This window comes from Oryctolagus cuniculus, chromosome 4 (assembly GCF_964237555.1).
Source record: "Oryctolagus cuniculus chromosome 4, mOryCun1.1, whole genome shotgun sequence".
In the NCBI taxonomy this organism is placed as follows: domain Eukaryota; kingdom Metazoa; phylum Chordata; class Mammalia; order Lagomorpha; family Leporidae; genus Oryctolagus; species Oryctolagus cuniculus.
Window position 1 is genome coordinate 25,045,516 of NC_091435.1, and position 18,709 is coordinate 25,064,224.

At 37.7% G+C, this 18,709-nt stretch overlaps 1 protein-coding gene across 6 annotated transcripts in view; it reads right to left on the minus strand.

Annotated features, from left to right (window-relative positions):
* Window positions 1-18,709, minus strand: part of NCAM2 (neural cell adhesion molecule 2) — a 604,741-nt gene that overhangs the window by 122,335 nt on the left and 463,697 nt on the right. For all 6 annotated transcript variants that reach the window (XR_011388335.1, XM_051819201.2, XM_070073156.1 and 3 more), the window contains one exon: window positions 10,526-10,699. Coding sequence is in view for 5 of the 6 variants with exons in the window: in XM_051819201.2 (XP_051675161.1) it covers window positions 10,526-10,699 (174 nt within the window). In the remaining variant the exon portion in view is untranslated. The remainder of the gene's footprint in view (window positions 1-10,525; window positions 10,700-18,709) is intronic.

An 18,709-nucleotide genomic window follows, 5' to 3' on the forward strand; every position in this document is an offset into this window, starting at 1 on the left:
GATTACCTGGGATACATTCTAACCCCAGGAATGCATGCTCTTTCAGTCAAGAGAAAGGAAGCTATTCTACGTATAGGGTCACCACAGACTAAAAGCAGCTAAGGACATTTCTGGAAATGGCAGGATTCAGTGGAATTTGGATTCCAGGATTTGGTTTCCAAGCCATTGTATGAGATTTAAAAGGCCCTGACACAGACACACTGTACTGGAAAGGGTAGCTACAAAAGTTGCTCCAAAGAATTAAGGAGCTTTTTAACAGAAACTCCTACATTGAGAACCACTGATGACAGGATTCTGTGGAACACAGATTCCAGGATTTGGATTATAAACCTTTGCATGAGCTTTAAAAGGCCCTGATACAGCCACACGGTGCTGGACAGGGGAGCTACAAAAGGTGTTCCAAAGAATTAAAACAAACAAACAAACAAACAAAAAAAACCTTTTAACAGAAGCTACAACATTAGGAATTACTGAGCAAGCCATTCATAGAAAGATCCTCTTCAGATCGGCTGCAGCCTAAATGAACGGGACCCTAATAGGTGCTACTGAGCATGACTAACTCAGTAAAATTGGGATTAAGCTTCTACAGCTTGACTCTTCACAGGTGAACTCAAAAGACACAGCTGAGCATTCCATAAGCCAATCGAGACCTTAAGTACCTCTTCAAAAGCAAAAAGATAAATAAAGCTTTTGCTTAAGGCAAAAATGCTACATCTGCCTCTTATTTTAATTCTTTCCAGGAGCTGTTATTGACAATAAAACTCCTAATGGGTCTTCTATTTTAATTCTTCATGCTCAAGCTAAATGGGTTTATAATCTGCATAAGGGTAGCCTATCACCACCCATTATCTGGGAGTCCCTAAATTCTTTCCATTTTATGGGGCACTCCATTTAAATTTGGTTTTGTTCCAGTTTTGCTCATGCTAATTAACAAACTTATATGTTTCAGAACTCAATGACTTCTAAGAATAACTGACCATATAGGGGACACAGCCATTGGTGATGACTGAAAATTCTCCAGCTCATCAAACAAATTTGTTAGATGAGATAGGCAGAGACTCTGCACTACACCCCTAATAAGCAGGAAGCAGCCATAGAAAATATGATGATTCTATGCCTTTCAACATCCTTTAAGATTAAGGTCTGTAATCCCTGAGGAGGGAATGATAGAGTCAGGTATACAGAATCAAACTGATTAGATCTGTAGCCAGTGCTGTGGTGCAGGAGGTTAATCCTCCATCTGCAGTGCCAGCATCCCAAAGGCTGCTGCTTTTCCAATTCAGTTCTCTGCTATGGCCTGGAAAAGCAAAAGAAGGCCCAAGCGCTTGGACCCTCCACCCAGGTGGGAGACCTGGAAGAAGCTCCGGGCTGCTGGCTTCAGATCAATCCAGCCCCTGCCTCTGTGGCCATTTAGGGAGTGAACCAGTGGATGGAAGACCTTTCTCTTTGTCTCTCCTTCTCAATGTCTGTAACTTTAACTCTCAAATAAATAAAATCTAAAATCTAAAAAAAAATAAACTCAAAAAACAAATTTATTAAATATGTAAGCTGGAGACCACATCTTCATCCTGTCCCCTTTTGTGATCTCATGCCCCTATCTGATCTCACCTGACTGCCCACCTGCCCATCAGACTATGTAAGCACTCCCCTTTGGTAGTGAATAAATGGCCTGGAGTGTGGTGGGCCCTCCCGTTCCATGCCTGTGGGCGCTCAGCCTTCTGGCTGTCTGCTTCTGCTTCCCTGCCTGCATGCTCGCTCCACGTGGCTCCTGGCCTACTCTCTGCCTGGTATGAACCCAACTTTGCTTCTAGACTTCTTTTTTTTAAACTTTTATTTAATGAATACAAATTTCCAAAGTACAGCTTGTGGATTACAATGGCTTGCCCCCCATAATGTCCCTCCCACCCGCAACCCTCCCCTTTCCCACTCCCTCTCCCCTTCCATTCACATCAAGATTCATTTTCGATTCTCTTTATATACAGAAGATCAGTTTAACACAGAAACATAAAGTGAAAAATACTGTTTGAGTACTAGTTATAGCATTAAATCACAATGTACAGCACACTAAGGACAGAGATCCTACATGAGGAGTAAGTGCACAGTGACTCCTATTGTTGACTTAACAAATTGACACTCTTGTTTATGGCCTCAGTGATCACCCTAGGCTCTTGTCATGAGCTGCCGAGGCTATGGAAGCCCCCTGAGTTCACTGACTCTGATCATATTTAGACAACGCCATGGTCAAAGTGGAAGTTCTCTCCTCCCTTCAGAGAAAGGTACCTCCTTCTTTGATGACCTGTTCTTTCCACTGGGATCTCACTCGCAGAGATCTTTCATTTAGGTTTTTTATTTATTTATTTTTTTTTTCCCCCAGAGTGTCTTGGCTTTCCATGCCTGAAATACTCTCGTGGGCTTTTCAGCCAGATCCACATGCCTTAAGGGCTGATTCTGAGGCCAGAGTGCTGTTTAGGACATCTGCCATTCTATGGGTCTGCTGTGCATCTCACCTCCCATGTTGGATCATTCTCACTTTTGGTTGAATACTGTAATCAATACACAATTCTTCTTAAGTGCTGAAACTTAACTGAAAAGTGATCACGGTTAAATATAAGAGTGGGAATAAGAGAGGGAAGAGATGTGCAATTTGGGACATGCTCAGGCTGACTTGCCTCAAACAGTAGAGTTGGAAACATACCAGTGGATTCCAATTCAATCCCATCAGGGTGGCATGTACCAATGCCATCTCACTGGTCTCAATGATCAATTTCTGTTCACAATTGATCATAATGATGGGACTAAGAACCGAAGGGATCATATGGACAAGAATAGTGTCTGCTTCTAAACTTCTTTTAAATCCTTCACTTTCCTACGCACTTCTTTCACTGAATGAAATGCTTAAAATCTTTTAATGCTGTCTAGTCTACTTTAGCCAGTATTCAGAATTCTTATCTGAATAGATTGCAAGAAACCACAAAATTATTATATGTAACATTAACAGTAAGGCTAGAAGATATCCGAATTAGCACATTTTGAGATTTATTTCACTTTCAGGGAGTATGAATTGACTCTAAGTGTGAAGTCACCCTAAAAAGTCTACATGAACCCTGGTTTTATAGCTACAAGAAACTGAATTTGAACAAACACTGGAAGATCATTCTTCCACAGAGACTCCAAAGATTAACACTTTGACTGTTGCCTTATAAACTGAGAAGAAAGCTAGTCACACTGAACCTGAACTTCTTTCTTATTTATTTATTTATTTTTATTTGACGGAGTTACAGTGAGAGAGAGAGACAGAGAGAAAGGTCTTCCTTCCATTGGTTCACTCCCCAAATGACCACTGCAGCCGGCGCTGTGCCCATCTGAAGCGAGAAGCCAGGTGCTTCTTCCTGGTCTCCCATGCAGGTGCAGGGGCACAAGCACTTGAGCCATCCTCCACTGCCTTCCCGGGCCACAGCAGAGAGCTGGACTGGAAGAGGAACAATCAGGACCAGATCCGGCGCCCATATGGGATGCCAGCGCCGCAGGCGGAGGATTAACCAAGTGAGCCACAGTGCAGGCCCTGACCCTGAACTTCTGACCTACAGAATTGTTAGCTCATTAGCTAGCTATTGCTTTCTTTAAAAAGAAAACAATTTCTCAAAATGTAAAATCTCCTTATACTAATTTTCTCACTTATTAATATATGCCAATTTTGGTTTTAAGGGCAGCTAACAGATAATTTGGACTATACTCAAGAAAAAAAATGGAATGTTTAAATGTGTACTGATGATTTATTTAATAATCAGAAACCTTTGCAATATAAAAAGTTAAATAATCATGCTAAATAAGTAAAGAGATAAATTATGTGGTATATATAGGCACCCAGTCATAGCTAGACCCATGCATTCTAGAATCTCATAACATGAATTTCTATGAGATTTTACAATCCATGAACTCAGATCAGTTTTAAAATTTTCACTTATAACCCTTTGTAATTTTAAATACATATTGTGGTAGAAGATAAATTTAAATGCAGCTCCTTCTAATCTAAAGCTTGAGGGTTTACAGTCAGCAAAGAGTTATTATCCGCTTAGGTGCAAAGAACTATCTCATCCTAGTCTGTAATTCTTATGAAGGCTGGCATGTGAACAAACAGGGAGGAAAGCAGGGGCCAGCTCACTTGACAGAAGTCTCATTCAAGCTTCCCTTCTGCCTAATCTAGTTGGTCTCATCTTCCTATACAGAGCACTTTACTGCCTTAGTTGCATCTTGGGGTATACAAATGGATAATTATGCATGGAACAATAGATCCTGGAAGCATAAGATACCAGGAGTTCCTGATGAAGCAAAAAAGTGACAAAATATATGCTAGTGAGTTTGAGTTTTGAGACTTCTGCGAGGTACTGAAAAAAAAAACAATAACCAATTTACTAAGTGGCACAAAAGTCTGTCATACCAAATTTGAACTGTGATAGCACCAAGAAAGATTCTGATAAATAATACAGGCAGTTGGTGAAGAAGCCCTGTCGCTTGGACCATATGACTTGTCTTGTGAAACTATTATTATTCTATATATTAAAAAAGGGAAGGGCCGGTGCCGCGACTCACTAGGCTAATCCTCCACCTTGCAGAGCCAGCACACACTCTAGCCCCGGTTGAGGCGTCGGATTCTGTCCCAGTTGCCCCTCTTCCAGGCCAGCTCTCTGCTGTGGCCCGGGAGTGCAGTGGAGGATGGCCCAAGTACTTGGGCCCTGCACCCGCATGGGAGACCAGGAGAAGCACCTGGCTCCTGGCTTCAGATCAGTGTGGTGCACCCACCGCGTCGGCCATTGGAGGGTGAACCAACGGCAAAAAGGAAGACCTTTCTCTCTGTCTCTCTCTCTCTCTCACTGTCCACTCTGCCTGTCAAAAAAAAAAAAAAAAAAAGGGAAGAAATGTTATGTGGAATTAGTAGCAAGCCCAATGGGAGAATTACAAAATGTCCTTTAGTTTCTTAATTAAGGTAATGCTGTGCCATATGGAATTATGTACTTTTAAAAATTACATGAATAACAACAATAACAGCAATGACAAATCTGGTGGCATGGTATTGAGTCTCCATAAAGAATGAATGAATGTGCAAGGATCATGATCAGACCATGTGGCTATGTAACCTAAGCCACCATCATCACCTGACTATTGATCAACTAAATTACAATGTCCAGCTAACTAACAATGTATCATCCATGAGGTTGTCCATTCAAGATGGACACCATTCTTTAGAGGGCCTCATCTAGTTGGCTGAAGATTCGTGCAACCTGCATTTCATTCTTACTATTCCATTTGCCCAATTATGCTTTCTCCTCACACTTTTCAAAAGTTTTGATCCATAAAAAATACACTGAATCTGTTTCCATTTGAAAGTTACTCTGTGGAAACATTTTTATTAAAAAGAGCTGTACAATGGATTCACTTAATAAAGAGCAAAACAGAAGGTGATAAAAATAATCTTTTGTTTCTATTTCCGTACCTCTACCACATTTCAAAATTCCATCTACTCTAATAGGCTTGCAGCATTTGAAATACTGAGATGACCAAGGATACTAGGTCAATTTATAGAGCTTATAAACTAGGAGATAAGATATACGTGAAAATTATAATAAACATGATGAGATATGATTTTGCCTTTCTAAATATATACACTGCAACATAATTAAGAAAGAGGGTATTATTGCTTGCCAATCACACATTCTAGGAAAAGAGAGAATTTGAGTTTGAGAACACTTCCAAGAAGCAGTGATTGTGAAAGCTTATTATAGGTAACTCAAGATAAAAGAGTAATTCTGGGCAGTGTTGAAAAGATCTAAGCCTGTCTGATGGGAAGTATGTGATTCAGGTTGTCGAAATATCACTTTAAAGGATACAGTGATTCAATGAAACCATAGTGAAAGTAAGACAATATGTATCCTGATGGTAGGAAGCCTAAGTGAAAACTTTGTTATTCACTCCAACAATCAAATCTTTATTATTAATTTACAATAAAACAACCATGGTCATTTATATCATACTATATTTTTTTAATTTGACAGAGTTAGACAGTGAGAGAGAGACAGAGAGAAAGGTCTTCCTTCCATTGGTTCACCCCCCAAATGCCTGCCACAGCCGGAGCTATGCCGATCCGAAGCCAGGAGCCAGGTGCTTCCTCCTTATCTCCCATGTGGGTGCAGGGCCCAAGCACTTGGGCTATTCCTCCACTGCACTCCCGGGCCACAGCAGAGAGCTGGACTGGAAGAGGAGCAACCGGGACTAGAACCTGGTGCTCGTATGGGATGCCGGCGCCACAGGTGGAGGATTAACCATGGGAGCCACGGCGCTGGCCCACACCACATTTTTTAAAAGCATAAATCATTTGTTATTCTGATGAATAACTTCACTGCATTGCTTCATAAATATATCTTTTCTAGGAAACAAAGAGTAAATATCAGACATGTATCCTAGAATATCAGCAGTGATCCCAATAGAGTTACTCAGCTTGTCTCTCCAACTGGATATTGCATTTATTTTTTTCTTTTTTGTTATGTATTCAGATTCATGTATGTTATGAATATGGAAACTGTATTAAGGGCCCTTAGTAACTTGCTTTTCTTAAAAATATGAGCTTAAATATAAAATGAGATTACATTATCATTTGAGATATAAAATCTAAAGTCAGCATTAAATAAATCTAATTACAAAATTCCACTGAATCTCAAATAGAATAGCATCATCCCAGGAGAAAACTATATGGAAAATGGAATGGACATGTTCTTGTGTTAGAATTTTCATCTGAGACAATTCGTGAAGTAAAAAATGTCAAACACAGAACTATCAAAGAGCAACAAAGCACATAGGAGAAGAAAATCCTGCCACTGCAATAATGAGCCTTCTCCTTTGGAGAGGATTCAATGTTGTCTGATCTGTTCCTGGTTAGTGAAAGTGGTCAAATAACAGAAAGAATCCACAGACTGTTTTTCTCACAACTGATGGAGGAGGCATGGGTCTGGCATTTCCATCTCCATTTGGGCTTTTTTTTTTTTTTTTTTTTTTTTGCATAAGATTCAATTACCTTCTGTGTCTCTTTGGAGTGTGTGGGGGGAACTAAAGAAAATGCCAGCTATGAAGCTATGTAGCTCCAAACATTTTAGCTTAGTAAGGCTGTGGATCTTCTCCCTGAGTCAAGTGGATATGGAATAAAGTTGGCGGACAACAGTCTCACATAAAACCTGCTGAAGACAGGGCGAGGAGACATCTTAAGGTTAGGCACAGCAGAATCCTATCTGCAGAAACTCTCTCCAGAAGATTTCTAATGTATTTGCGTCTCATTGCTGCATCACCCAGAATTAGCTATTTAGATGCCAGTCACACAGAGAGCACAGATGACAGGAGCAGATTAAAGAGAAGTACGACATTAGAAAAATAAGAGGCAGCAATAGGTACAGTGGGTTAAGTCATCACTTGCAATGTTGGCGTCTCACATCCCAGTGCCAGTTCCAGTCCCAGCTGTTCCACTTTTGATTCAATTTCTTGCTAATGTGTTTCGGAAGGAAGCAAAGGACGGCCCGAGTACTTGGGCCCTTGCCGCTTATGTGGGAGAGCATGATGGAGTTCCTGGCTCTTGGATTCATCCTGGCCCAGTCCTGACTGTTGTGACAAGTTAGGAGGTGATACAGCAGCTCTCTCTCGCTCACCTCTCTTCCCTTCTCTCTGTGTCACTCTGGTTTTTGAATAAATAATTTTTAAAGATTTTATTTATTTGATAGGTAGAGTTACAGAGAGAAGAGAGACAGGGAGAAAGATCTTCCATCTGCTGGTTCACCCCCAAATGGTTCCAATGGCCAGAGCTGGCCCAATTGGATACCAGGAGCCAGGAGTTTCTTTTGGGTTGCAAGTGGTGCAGGGGCCCAAGCACTTGGCAATCTCCTATTGACTTCCCAGGCCATATCAGGGAGCTGGATCAGAAGAGGAGCAGCCAAGACTAGAACTGGCATCCATATGGGATGCTGACAAGCAGGCAGAGGCTTAGCCCGATATACCACAGCACCGGCCTCTTGAATAAAGATTTTTAAAAGAAATTTTGACTCCTTTCTTCTCAGGAGGAGATTTAGTTCATACCACCTCTAAGTTCCCCAAGATAAGGTCCAGCTGTAATGGGGGGCAGAGAAAATATGATTGCTATACAAGATACTATAAATTATACGCTGTGCAGGACTCTACTGGACTTTTAAAAAGATTAGCATATAATTCTCCACCTGTGGCGCCGGCACCCCGGGTTCTAGTCCCGGTTGGGGCACTGGATTCTGTCCTGGTTGCTCCTCTTCCAGTCCAGCTCTCTGCTGTAGCCCGGGAAGGCAGTGGAGGGTGGCCCAAGTGCTTGGGCCCTGCACCCCATGGAAGACCAGGAGGAAACACCTGGCTCCTGGCTTCGGATTGGCGTAGTTCCAGCCATAGTGGCCATTTGGGGGGGTGAACCAATGGAAGGAAGACCTTTCTCTCTGTCTCTCTCTCACTGTCTAACTCTGCCTTTCCAAAAAAAAAAAAAAAAAAAAAAGATTAGCATACATTTAGATTAATTTGGAAGAATGGCTTAGAGTAGTTGCTGGATTATATTATACTGCATTGACATTAGGCATGGGTTGGCTACATGACTATTACCTCACTGGAGAAACTTGTTATTTAAAAAAGAGACAGGCAAGTAAATGAGGAAAAAAAAATATTGATACAGACATCTTCCTCTGTAGAGGAAACCCCCAGCGATGGGACTTCTGAGTCTTTAGTTTCCTTGGTGAGATGAAGACGTCCCAGCCTGAGGCCATTCATGAAACTTCCCATGCTGATATTCTAGGCTCACGGAAGAAGTTTCAGACTCACATTTTGTTCCATGACATATACAAACAAGTAAAAAATGTGATTATCATATGGATGCTGAATATCCTAATTTCTGAGTCAGTGATTTCTTGTAAATTCTCAAATGTGTACTATATGTCAGTCTTTAAGGCATAACAATCTGCTATGACAGATGGATACAAGGAGTACCGAGTTAGGTTTTTTAACTTAATCATAGGAGCCCCACTGAGATGATTATAAATCCTCCATCTTCTTAGAACTTTTTAAGAAGTCTCGGGAGAATCTAATATCCTCTTCTGGGTGACAGGGTTAGGATGGTGTATACTGTTATGGCATATCTAGACTTAACAATATTTTATTCATGGTTGTACTTGTCTTGAGTGTTCAGTAGTGTAAGAAGCAATCCGGTTTCTATTTTGTATTGATTTACAGAATTCTACAATCAATCCCAATCACCTATTATCCTCCCTTGTTTTTTATCATTAAGCAAAACAAGATCTTCCTGTATCCAAGTTAATAATAGTTTTAATTCAGTAGTTGATACCACTCATTTATTCACTTTGTATGCTATCTTTTAAATATATTACATATCCACAAAGAACATTATCCAAAATAATGTTTCATCATTAAAAGAAATAATAAGAGCTCACCTGTTTGGAGATTTTATTTGTAGTGTGTGTTCAGTGGTTGATGACTGGCTTTTTAAAACAAACAAATGTAGTTACTCTCAGTTGAGCAATCAGATGTTAACACTGATGGGACAAGAATTGCTTAATTTCTACTTCCTCCATGTTCACTGGTATTGGTTCTTTCCTCACTTTTTTTTTCTTGCTTTTTGTTGAACCCTGACTGATCTGCCTTGATACTAAGGCATAGTCTTCACAGGAGGGACAGTATGAAGGATTAAATTCCTTACTATTTTGTTCTGCCTTTGTAGATCTCTCAAGGTATCTGTACATTCTAACTCAGAGAGTCTGACATTGGCGATTTTTTTTTTATTATTTCCTACGCTAATTTCTTCTTCTTATAGCCAGGAAATCAATTTTCACCATATAATAAAACTCTACTTGTAAAAGAAGTTCCAAAAATTGTTCTAACTTCTCAGGATCAATCAACTCTATGATTCAAAATGATATGATTTTCAGTAAAAAATTGGGCTTTCAGAAAACAATAAAATATATTCATTTTGAAATAAACTTTAGATGGAGGATGAATTTTTATACTTTGCTCATGAATACATATACAAGGACATTTGAAAAACTTTGTGGAAAAGTGGTATTCAAAGTTTCTTTGGCTGCAAGGTTGAATCTATGCATTGATTTTGCTACTACACATTTTACATACAATTTTGAAGCTCCCTCATAGAAGATATCCGCATTTTACAATATGACTTTAACACTTATTAATGGAAAACTATTGATAATAGAAAAGAAGTACACATTTTAAAAAATTCAGCCATTGCACCTAACATATCAGCATTGTCATTTCATCAACAAAATTTTAAAAGTTAATTCATTCCCAAAGAATTGCACTTTGGTGGTTCTGTTAAACCCTTCAAGCTTCACTAAAGATGGAAAACTTTCTAATTTGTGTTGAAATAAAAGAAAAAGTTAAAGGAAAATAAAAACTAATTACACAGTTATAGTAAAGGCCATCTCGAATTACCACATTGTGAACTCACTTTGAACTCCATGGGAGCGTACTATTTTCCAGGTTTCTGATGCCACTTCTTTGACATCCACTTGATAGTGATGAATAGGCACACCTCCATGGGAGTCCGGTTTGTTGAAAGAAACCTTGGCTGTGGTCTGTGACAGCTCTATGATCTTCACTCCATAGGGACTCGATGGTACATCTAGGAAGGAGTAAACAAGGAAACATGACTCAGGTTATGTGGATAGCCATTACTGAGACAGGTGGTGCTATGAGAATTAGGAATAAAGCAAAATTGCTGTCTAGAGTGCTTAAAATATTTTTATTGCAAAGCTTGCATAAGCACTTGAATTTTATCTTCAGATTGTCAGAAAGTATACACAAATAAATATTTATCATCACAGCAAATAAACAACAAAGCATTCAGAATTGCACTTCATTTGTTGAAGGGATGGTTTACTGGTCCATTTTCTGTATAATAGAGACATATAATTTGAGTTCAACGGAAACAGGCTTTTGTGTGTCTTTGAGTGTGTATGTGTGTGTGTGTATGGGATACAGAGAAAGAACGATAAAAAGGATAATTAAAATGTAAGAATATATTTTCATTTAATCATTATCATAAGTAATAATTTCTGTTGAAAATGAGAAATGCATTTTCTTTTTATTCATCAAAATTATATTGCTAACCATAGAAAGTGTTAAGTACAGAGAATGCTGCTATTTGAACTAAACAAAACAGCAAGCTGTATGTTATAATTTCACTTATAGATTATTTAACTAAAAGTAAAATTTAAGTTGAGAAATTGATGTGTTAATCTCTCGATGTGAAAAAATATCTATAAAATATTTCCTTTGTGTGTTATATCAATCCATTACTTATATTATTTCAAGTTCAATATGCTATTGTAATGAGAACTTTTAGATTCTAATATACATAACATTTTTGAGAAAGTATTATCTCAAAAGCAAAATGAGTGAGAGGAAAAGAAATGATAGAAAAAGAATCTTAGTGATTAACAAAACTTGTACTTAAGAAACAAAATTATGTAGAAGCACATTAAACACTAAAGGAATTTGTCTTTCAATCTCTTTCTCTTTTCCCTATTACATTTAAAATTATTTTAAACTGTGAAAAAGAAAATTATCACGGATATTTACAGAAAGAACTTATTTATATATACATAAAGAAATATTTGTGTGCCTGTGTATTTATGTACATATATATACCATGATTTATAAAAATTCTATAAATGTAAATTTACATTCTGATGCCCATCGAGTAGTCATATAAAAATCATGAATGACAATCAAAAGTCAAATGTGCCTTATTTGCTGGAGTTGAAAGAAAAATCACTGTAAATTATATTAAAATGTGCAACATAAGTGTTAGTGGGCAAGAGGCAGCAGGGAAAGTTTATGGCCTTTTGGATATGTGCACTGTAAATAAATATAGCAGTGTATATATAAGCCTTAATTAGTAACTGTAAATTATTTAGAGATCCTATGAAGTACATTATGCTATAACTCTAAGATTCAGCGATAAATGTCTGGAATACTAATGCATCCAAAAAATTCATAGTGCTTTTAAAAATCACATCTGGATATACAAATTTTAAATTTTTAAAATAATGTATCTGAACTATAATACATAAATATTCTCATTTTTCATACATTAATATCTAAATATTCAAGCTTTTTTGTTTGTATGCTTGATTGAAAATTTCACAGGGAGTTCTGATTCAAAACAAAAGAGAAACACAAACCAACATGGTTTGCCCTTAGTAAGACTGTTAATCCTTCAATCCATGCCCATGTGACTCTGTAATGACTACTGGTTTAAGTATAACATCACAGTAATTATAACTTTAGTTAGATAAATGTATAAAAAGTGAATGTAGTATATCTTGGAGGAAGAAAAGACTTTCTAAGGGCACCCACATTTGAGTGTGTGATATATACATGATCCTTGTTTTTACTCTGACTATAGATGTAGACACAAACTGCAATCCTAATGTAGTGCATGGAAGGAGAAACAAGAGAATAAGAGTCTTTTTCTCTTATCACAAAAGTTATATCATCACTACATGAGCCAGTAGCTGTCTTTTTCTATCCATGTAGTATATGTTCAGATTTGTTAACTCTTACCCTGGTTTTTCATTTATATTATTTTTTGTTGGCCTCTTCTTTCTCCTATCTGATTAAAAGAAAAATCATGCTTAGTCCTTGCAGGTCTAGTCTCTTTCTAAGCAATTTTAATTTACATTATTATCTTAGCTTCCAAACTACCCTCTAACTACTAATCTGTAAGTTATCTGAGGAAATGTATATATATATACCTCTTTCACACATACATATTTATATTTATATATACTACTCCTATATAATACTTTCAGATACATATATTTATACATGCATACATGTTTCCCTAGGAAACACTTTATGACTTAAATATTTCAGTAATTAAAAATAATATGAAAAAATAGAAAACATGTCCAAATGAATAATAATATCTGATGTGCCTAAAATTCATCAATTCTTTTTATTTGCTTAGCTGCTTTGGAATTACTATCTCCTTCTCTTATGTACATCAAAAATAGTCACTATATTATTTTCTCAATGCCTTCATTGTAACTTATGAATCTATCTCTTCCTTCATGTTTCCACTGACTTGCATATCCTGGATCTATGTACTTCTCCCTGCAATTCCATTAGTGAATCTTGGCTTCCTTTTGCGATTGGATTGCCCACCAAGCTTCAATCCATATGTTCTGCAAATGCAAAATCAATCTTTCCAAAGAACCACTCTAATCACATCACTTCCCTGAGAAGGGCACTCAGGAGCATTGTCTTCTTTTACAACATCAATCATAGTCTTTTCAGTTTTATCCTCAAGTTCCTGGATCACTGAACTCCGTGGGTTTGTGCAAACAGAAGGATAATATGGTAAAATACTATCAAACACAGTCCAAGATTTCAGTAAGTCACATGGATATTAAATTCCACCATTGTATGGAGTTTTGAATAATTGTATCCACTACTAGGTTTGTCAAAAGTATCATGAAATGTGGAACATTTATTACAGTATCTGGAATATACCAAGCACTCGGTACATGCTAGCCAGTGTAAATGTTGCTATCCTTCCCTGATAATCATCCTGCTTCTATTACATTCATCTGTATACATGATATGTATCACTTTCTGGGTATTTATTGGTATCCACCAATGTTTTAGTGAAACAATATGGAATTGAGACAATATAGAAGTTTAATTCAGAAAATTATGCTTCGCATAACAGAAAAGAGGTGATGCCATGACCTAGGAGTCAAATAGGAAGAATCTTTGGATTCTTTGTATGACTCTGGGAAAATTAAAAACTTATTGAGTATCATTTTCCTCACAAATAAAATACCAACAGTAATGTGTTGTTGAGAGAGTAAGTTGATGGATATAATTAATTGGAAATTCACATGTATTATCTCTATTATTTGATTCTTAAGAATTGTGGGAGCTAAAATTAAAGAAAAACAGAGTGAGAGTGATGGGATGAGGTATATATGGTAAAAAAAAAAAGGTCACATATTTTGTTGGATACATGTAAAACTTTTTTGAAATAAAATCATAAAAAATAATAAGTGACAGCATATAAATGATATTCATTGACATTTTGATATTTACATGCTCGTGAAACCATAATTTCCTCAAGCATAAATGTGAAAAGTTATAAAGAGTCAGTCTTGGTGATAATTTGACCTCATTTCAACCAGAAGAGTAACGAAATGAGTTGCTCATCTGATTTAATTCTGACAAAAGAAAGGCATACAGCAAATGAAAAGAAATTAATAAGTGAAATGAAATGGAAATATGTGAATCCTTATTGAAAAGAAGCAAGTAATAATAAATTATTGATATATCTATCTATTTATCTATCTTTCTAACGAGCTATCACTTATGCATCCATCAATTCTATTGAGATTATTAGAAACAGACTGGAAGGGATACATACAGTATTATGTTCTCAAACAAAATAGCATTTCAAAATGATGATACACTATAAAATAAAATGTTGAAAACATACATCCACAGGTAAGAGTGAAGAAGAATATGAAAGGGACTAATAAAATAGATTTTAATGTAGATGCAAAGGAGATCTTGATGAGTACATTTTTAAAGTAATACTGTCATTTTCTCAAGAATGTGTTGACTATTAGGTTTTTGTGTGTGTGAGTTTAGTTCCATACAAATTGTAATTTTTTTTTCTATTTATGTGAAAATGATCCTTACTATTCTATAGGAAATGGATTGACTGTTTATCATTTTGGTGGTAAAAAATTTTTAGTAACATTAATTCTTCCAATCCATGTACATGGGATGTCATTCTATTTATGTCTTCTTCAATTTCTTTCATCAATCTTTTAAAGGTCTCATGTTGAGACGAGATCTTTAATCTGCATGGTCAAAATCATTCCTTTGTATGATTTTTGGCATCTATTGTAAATGAGATTTTTTTATTTGTTTTTCAGATAGTTTAGTATTATGTTATGTGTATATTGGTTTTGTAGTTTGCAATGATACTGAAGATTGAAGACACCTAACATTCCCATTAAACAATCTATACAATAGATGAGATAGAGAATCAACTTAAAAAGCCAGCAACAAATGATAGATGAAGAAATGTATAAATACACAACAGAATATTATTCAGCCAGACAGAATGAAATCCTGTCATCTGTGAAAACATAGATGATCTGAAGATATTATGTTAAGTGAAATAATCCAGAAACAGATATCTCTCTCATTTGTGGAATCTAATATGTTGACCTGATAGAAGTAAAGGGTATAATGATGGCTTCTAGAGGCTTGGGTGTTTAATGGCAAGGAGAGAAGGGGGACATGTTGGTCAGGTATACATAGAGACAGATGGGAAGAATGAATTTCAGGAAATCTACTGTACATCAATTTGACCATTTAAGAGCATTTTTGGAAAACATGTTGAATAAATTTAATGTGCTTCCATCACAGAAATTGGAACTTTATGAGGTAATATACTTATTAACTGAGAATACTTAACCATTCTTCAATGTATGTATACTTAAAAAGATTAGTAGTATAATGGTATTTTCAATTAAATAAAGAGAGAAGTTAAAAATTTTGAAAAGGAATGTGAAACATGGGCTTATAAACTAGCAGATGTAAGATCTGCTTTTACTTCTATCTCTAACTTTCAAATAAAAAATATTCTTAAAAAGAAACCATTTCTTAATATTGAAAACAACAGCAAAAAGCTTGTTTGTGAGTGAAGGTGTGTGCATATTTGTGAATGTGCGTGTTTTAGCTCTTCCTCAATTGCATTCTTAATTTTCTGAAATAGACTCAACATTAACTGCAAAAATAGGAGACATCAGGTCCTTTTTCTCAAATTATAAACTATCATATCTTCCTTTCAACATCATTGAAATATAATGGAAAATAATTTTATATAGTTAAGTGTACAACCTGATGTTTCCTATACACATTTGATTGTTCTTATGAAATACTCACCACAGTCAAGCTAGTTACCACTTTATCAACTACTACAGTTACTTTTATGGGTATGTGTATCATAAGAATGTTTATGCTCTACCTATACCAAATATAAAAAAAACTTTTCTTAACTATTTGTGCATTGATGTATATTAAATTCCCAGAACTCATTTATCTTGAAGAAATGTAATTTATTATAATTTCTTTTTTTTTTTTTTTTTTGACAGGCAGAGTTAGACAGTGAGAGAGACAGAGAGAAAGGTTTTCCTTCCGTTCATTCACCGCCCAAAATGGCTGCTACTGCCAGCGCACTGCACCGATCTGATGGCAGGAGCCAGGTGCTTTCTCCTGGTCTCCCATGTGGTTACAGGGCCCAAGCCCTTGGGCCATCCTCCACTGCATTCCCAGGCCACAGCAGAGAGCTGGACTGGAAGAGGAGCAACCGGGACAGAATCCGGCGACCCAACCGGGACTAGAACCCGGAGTACTGGCACCGCAGGCGGAGGATTAGCCTAGTGAGCTGTGGTGCCGGCCGAGGCTTTGTAATTTCTCCCATGGCTTCCTTTACCCAGCTCTTGGCAAATACTCTTCCAAGCTCTCATCCATGTGGTTGCAAATGAAAGAACCTATTCATTTTCCTTCCTCTCCCCTCCTTCCTTCTCTGCCCTTCCTCCTCTATCTTCTCATTCCTCCCCGCTCCTCTTATTCCTCCTGCATTTTACTCTATGTAACACTCCAGTGAGCAGTTGTTGGTTCCATATCTTGAATATCTTGGTTACTGGGAATAATCCTGCCATGAAATTAGTATCTTGGAGAGCTATCACCTCTTTATTAGCCCATAAAGGGCTTTTCATTTACAGAGCTAAACACTCTGTCTCCAAATGGCATTTCTCTTATTTCCAGCCTTTCCTAGAAGTCTGCTTCATTAGATGGATCTTTCCTTTCTCTTTTTGATTCTTCTTCTTTGCTATCTTATTACCATAAACTACAATGTTTCCCCAAATGATACACTTTCTTTGATCATCTTGCTCTCCCTTCAGCCATATTGTCTTCTCTTTGTCCCATCACAGTCTTTGAAGAGGTTGCTACTAATTTCTGTGCCAATTTCATTACTTCTTGGAATTTGATTCCCTAGAATGATGGGAAGCTGAAGATTCAGGTATAGTTTTGACATACTGAGTCAGCCATTTCTCCACAGATGAGGATGCGGTAATGCTAGATTTAGGTCACAGAATCTGAAGAAAAACCATCTTTTTTTCTGGTAAACTCTCCTTTAAGTAGGAAATACTTTAGTGAATATTCTTCCAGCATGGTGCTTTAAAACCTGTCGTATATATACTCTACTGACATTAAGCATTAACATCTATCACATCAGCTGGTTTCCATTATCATGAGGAATGGAAATCAAAATCTTCATTACCCGGATTCACTTTGATGGTTTGGCTCTAAGTAGCATGTAGGCAATTAGTATGAAAAACACGTATATACAGTTTCAAGCATTGGTGGAGGATGAAAACCATTTTCCCCACTTTTTTAAAAAAAAGAATTATTTATTTATTTGAAAGGCAGATTTACAGAGAGCCAGAGGCAGAGAGAGAGAGAGGCCTTCCATCTGCTGAAGCCAGAAGTCAGGAGCCAGGAGCCAGGAGCTTCTTCAGGGTTTCCCACTTGGGTGCAGGAGCCCAAGGACTTGGGCCATCTTCTACTGCTTCCCCAGGCCATAGCAGAGAGCTGGTTCGGAAGTGGAGCAGCAGGTACTTGAACCAGCACCCATATGGGATGCTGGCACTGCAGGCAGTGACTTTATCCACTAAGCCACAGTGCCGGCCCCTCTCCCACTTTCTGAACAAGTGTGCATGGACAAAAGGGTCTGAAAATGCACTGAGAGTAGCATCTGGATTTCTCAGTCTGTTAACACAGATTCACAGGTGTGGAGTTAGTGTGATGACGGCAGAAGGTAGCTTAAAAGCAGGGATTCCTGGCAGATTTCTTATCCGCATGTGCAGATTTGACTTCTGGATTTCATTAGTGGTAGTCTGTGACCTAAAAGCTGGAAAACTGGTGCTTGGTTTTTCTCCTGCTTTCCTCTGATTTCTAAACAACGAATTATCTGCAATAAATTATTTTCTGCTTAGTGTATCAATTGCTGTGTAAGTCAAAAACTAAGGAAATGGGCTGGTGCCCCGGCTCACTAGGCTAATCCTCCGCCTTGAGTCGCCGGCACACCGGGTTCTAGTCCCAGTCGGGGCACCGGATTCTGTCCCGGTTGCCCCTCTTCCAGTCCAGCTCTCTGCTGTGGCCCGGGAGTGCAGTGGAGGATGCCCCAAGTCCTTGGGCCCTGCACCCGCACAGGAGACCAGGAGAAGCACCTGGCTCCTGGCTTCAGATCAGCGTGGTGTGCCAGCCGCAGCAGCCATTGGAGGGTGAACCAACGATAAAGGAAGACCTTTCTCCCTGTCTTTCTCTCTTACTGTCCACTCTGCCTGTCAAAAAATAAATAAATAAAAATTAAAAAAAAAACTAAGGAAGTGACACATTAAGAAATATACACCTGGGGTCAGTGTCAGTGCTGTGGCATAGCAGGCTAAGCCACCACGTGCATTCTGGCATCCCATATGGGAACCAGGTCAAGTCCCTGCTGCTCTACTTATGATCCCTCTCTCTGCTAATGCTCCTGCGGAAGCAGTGG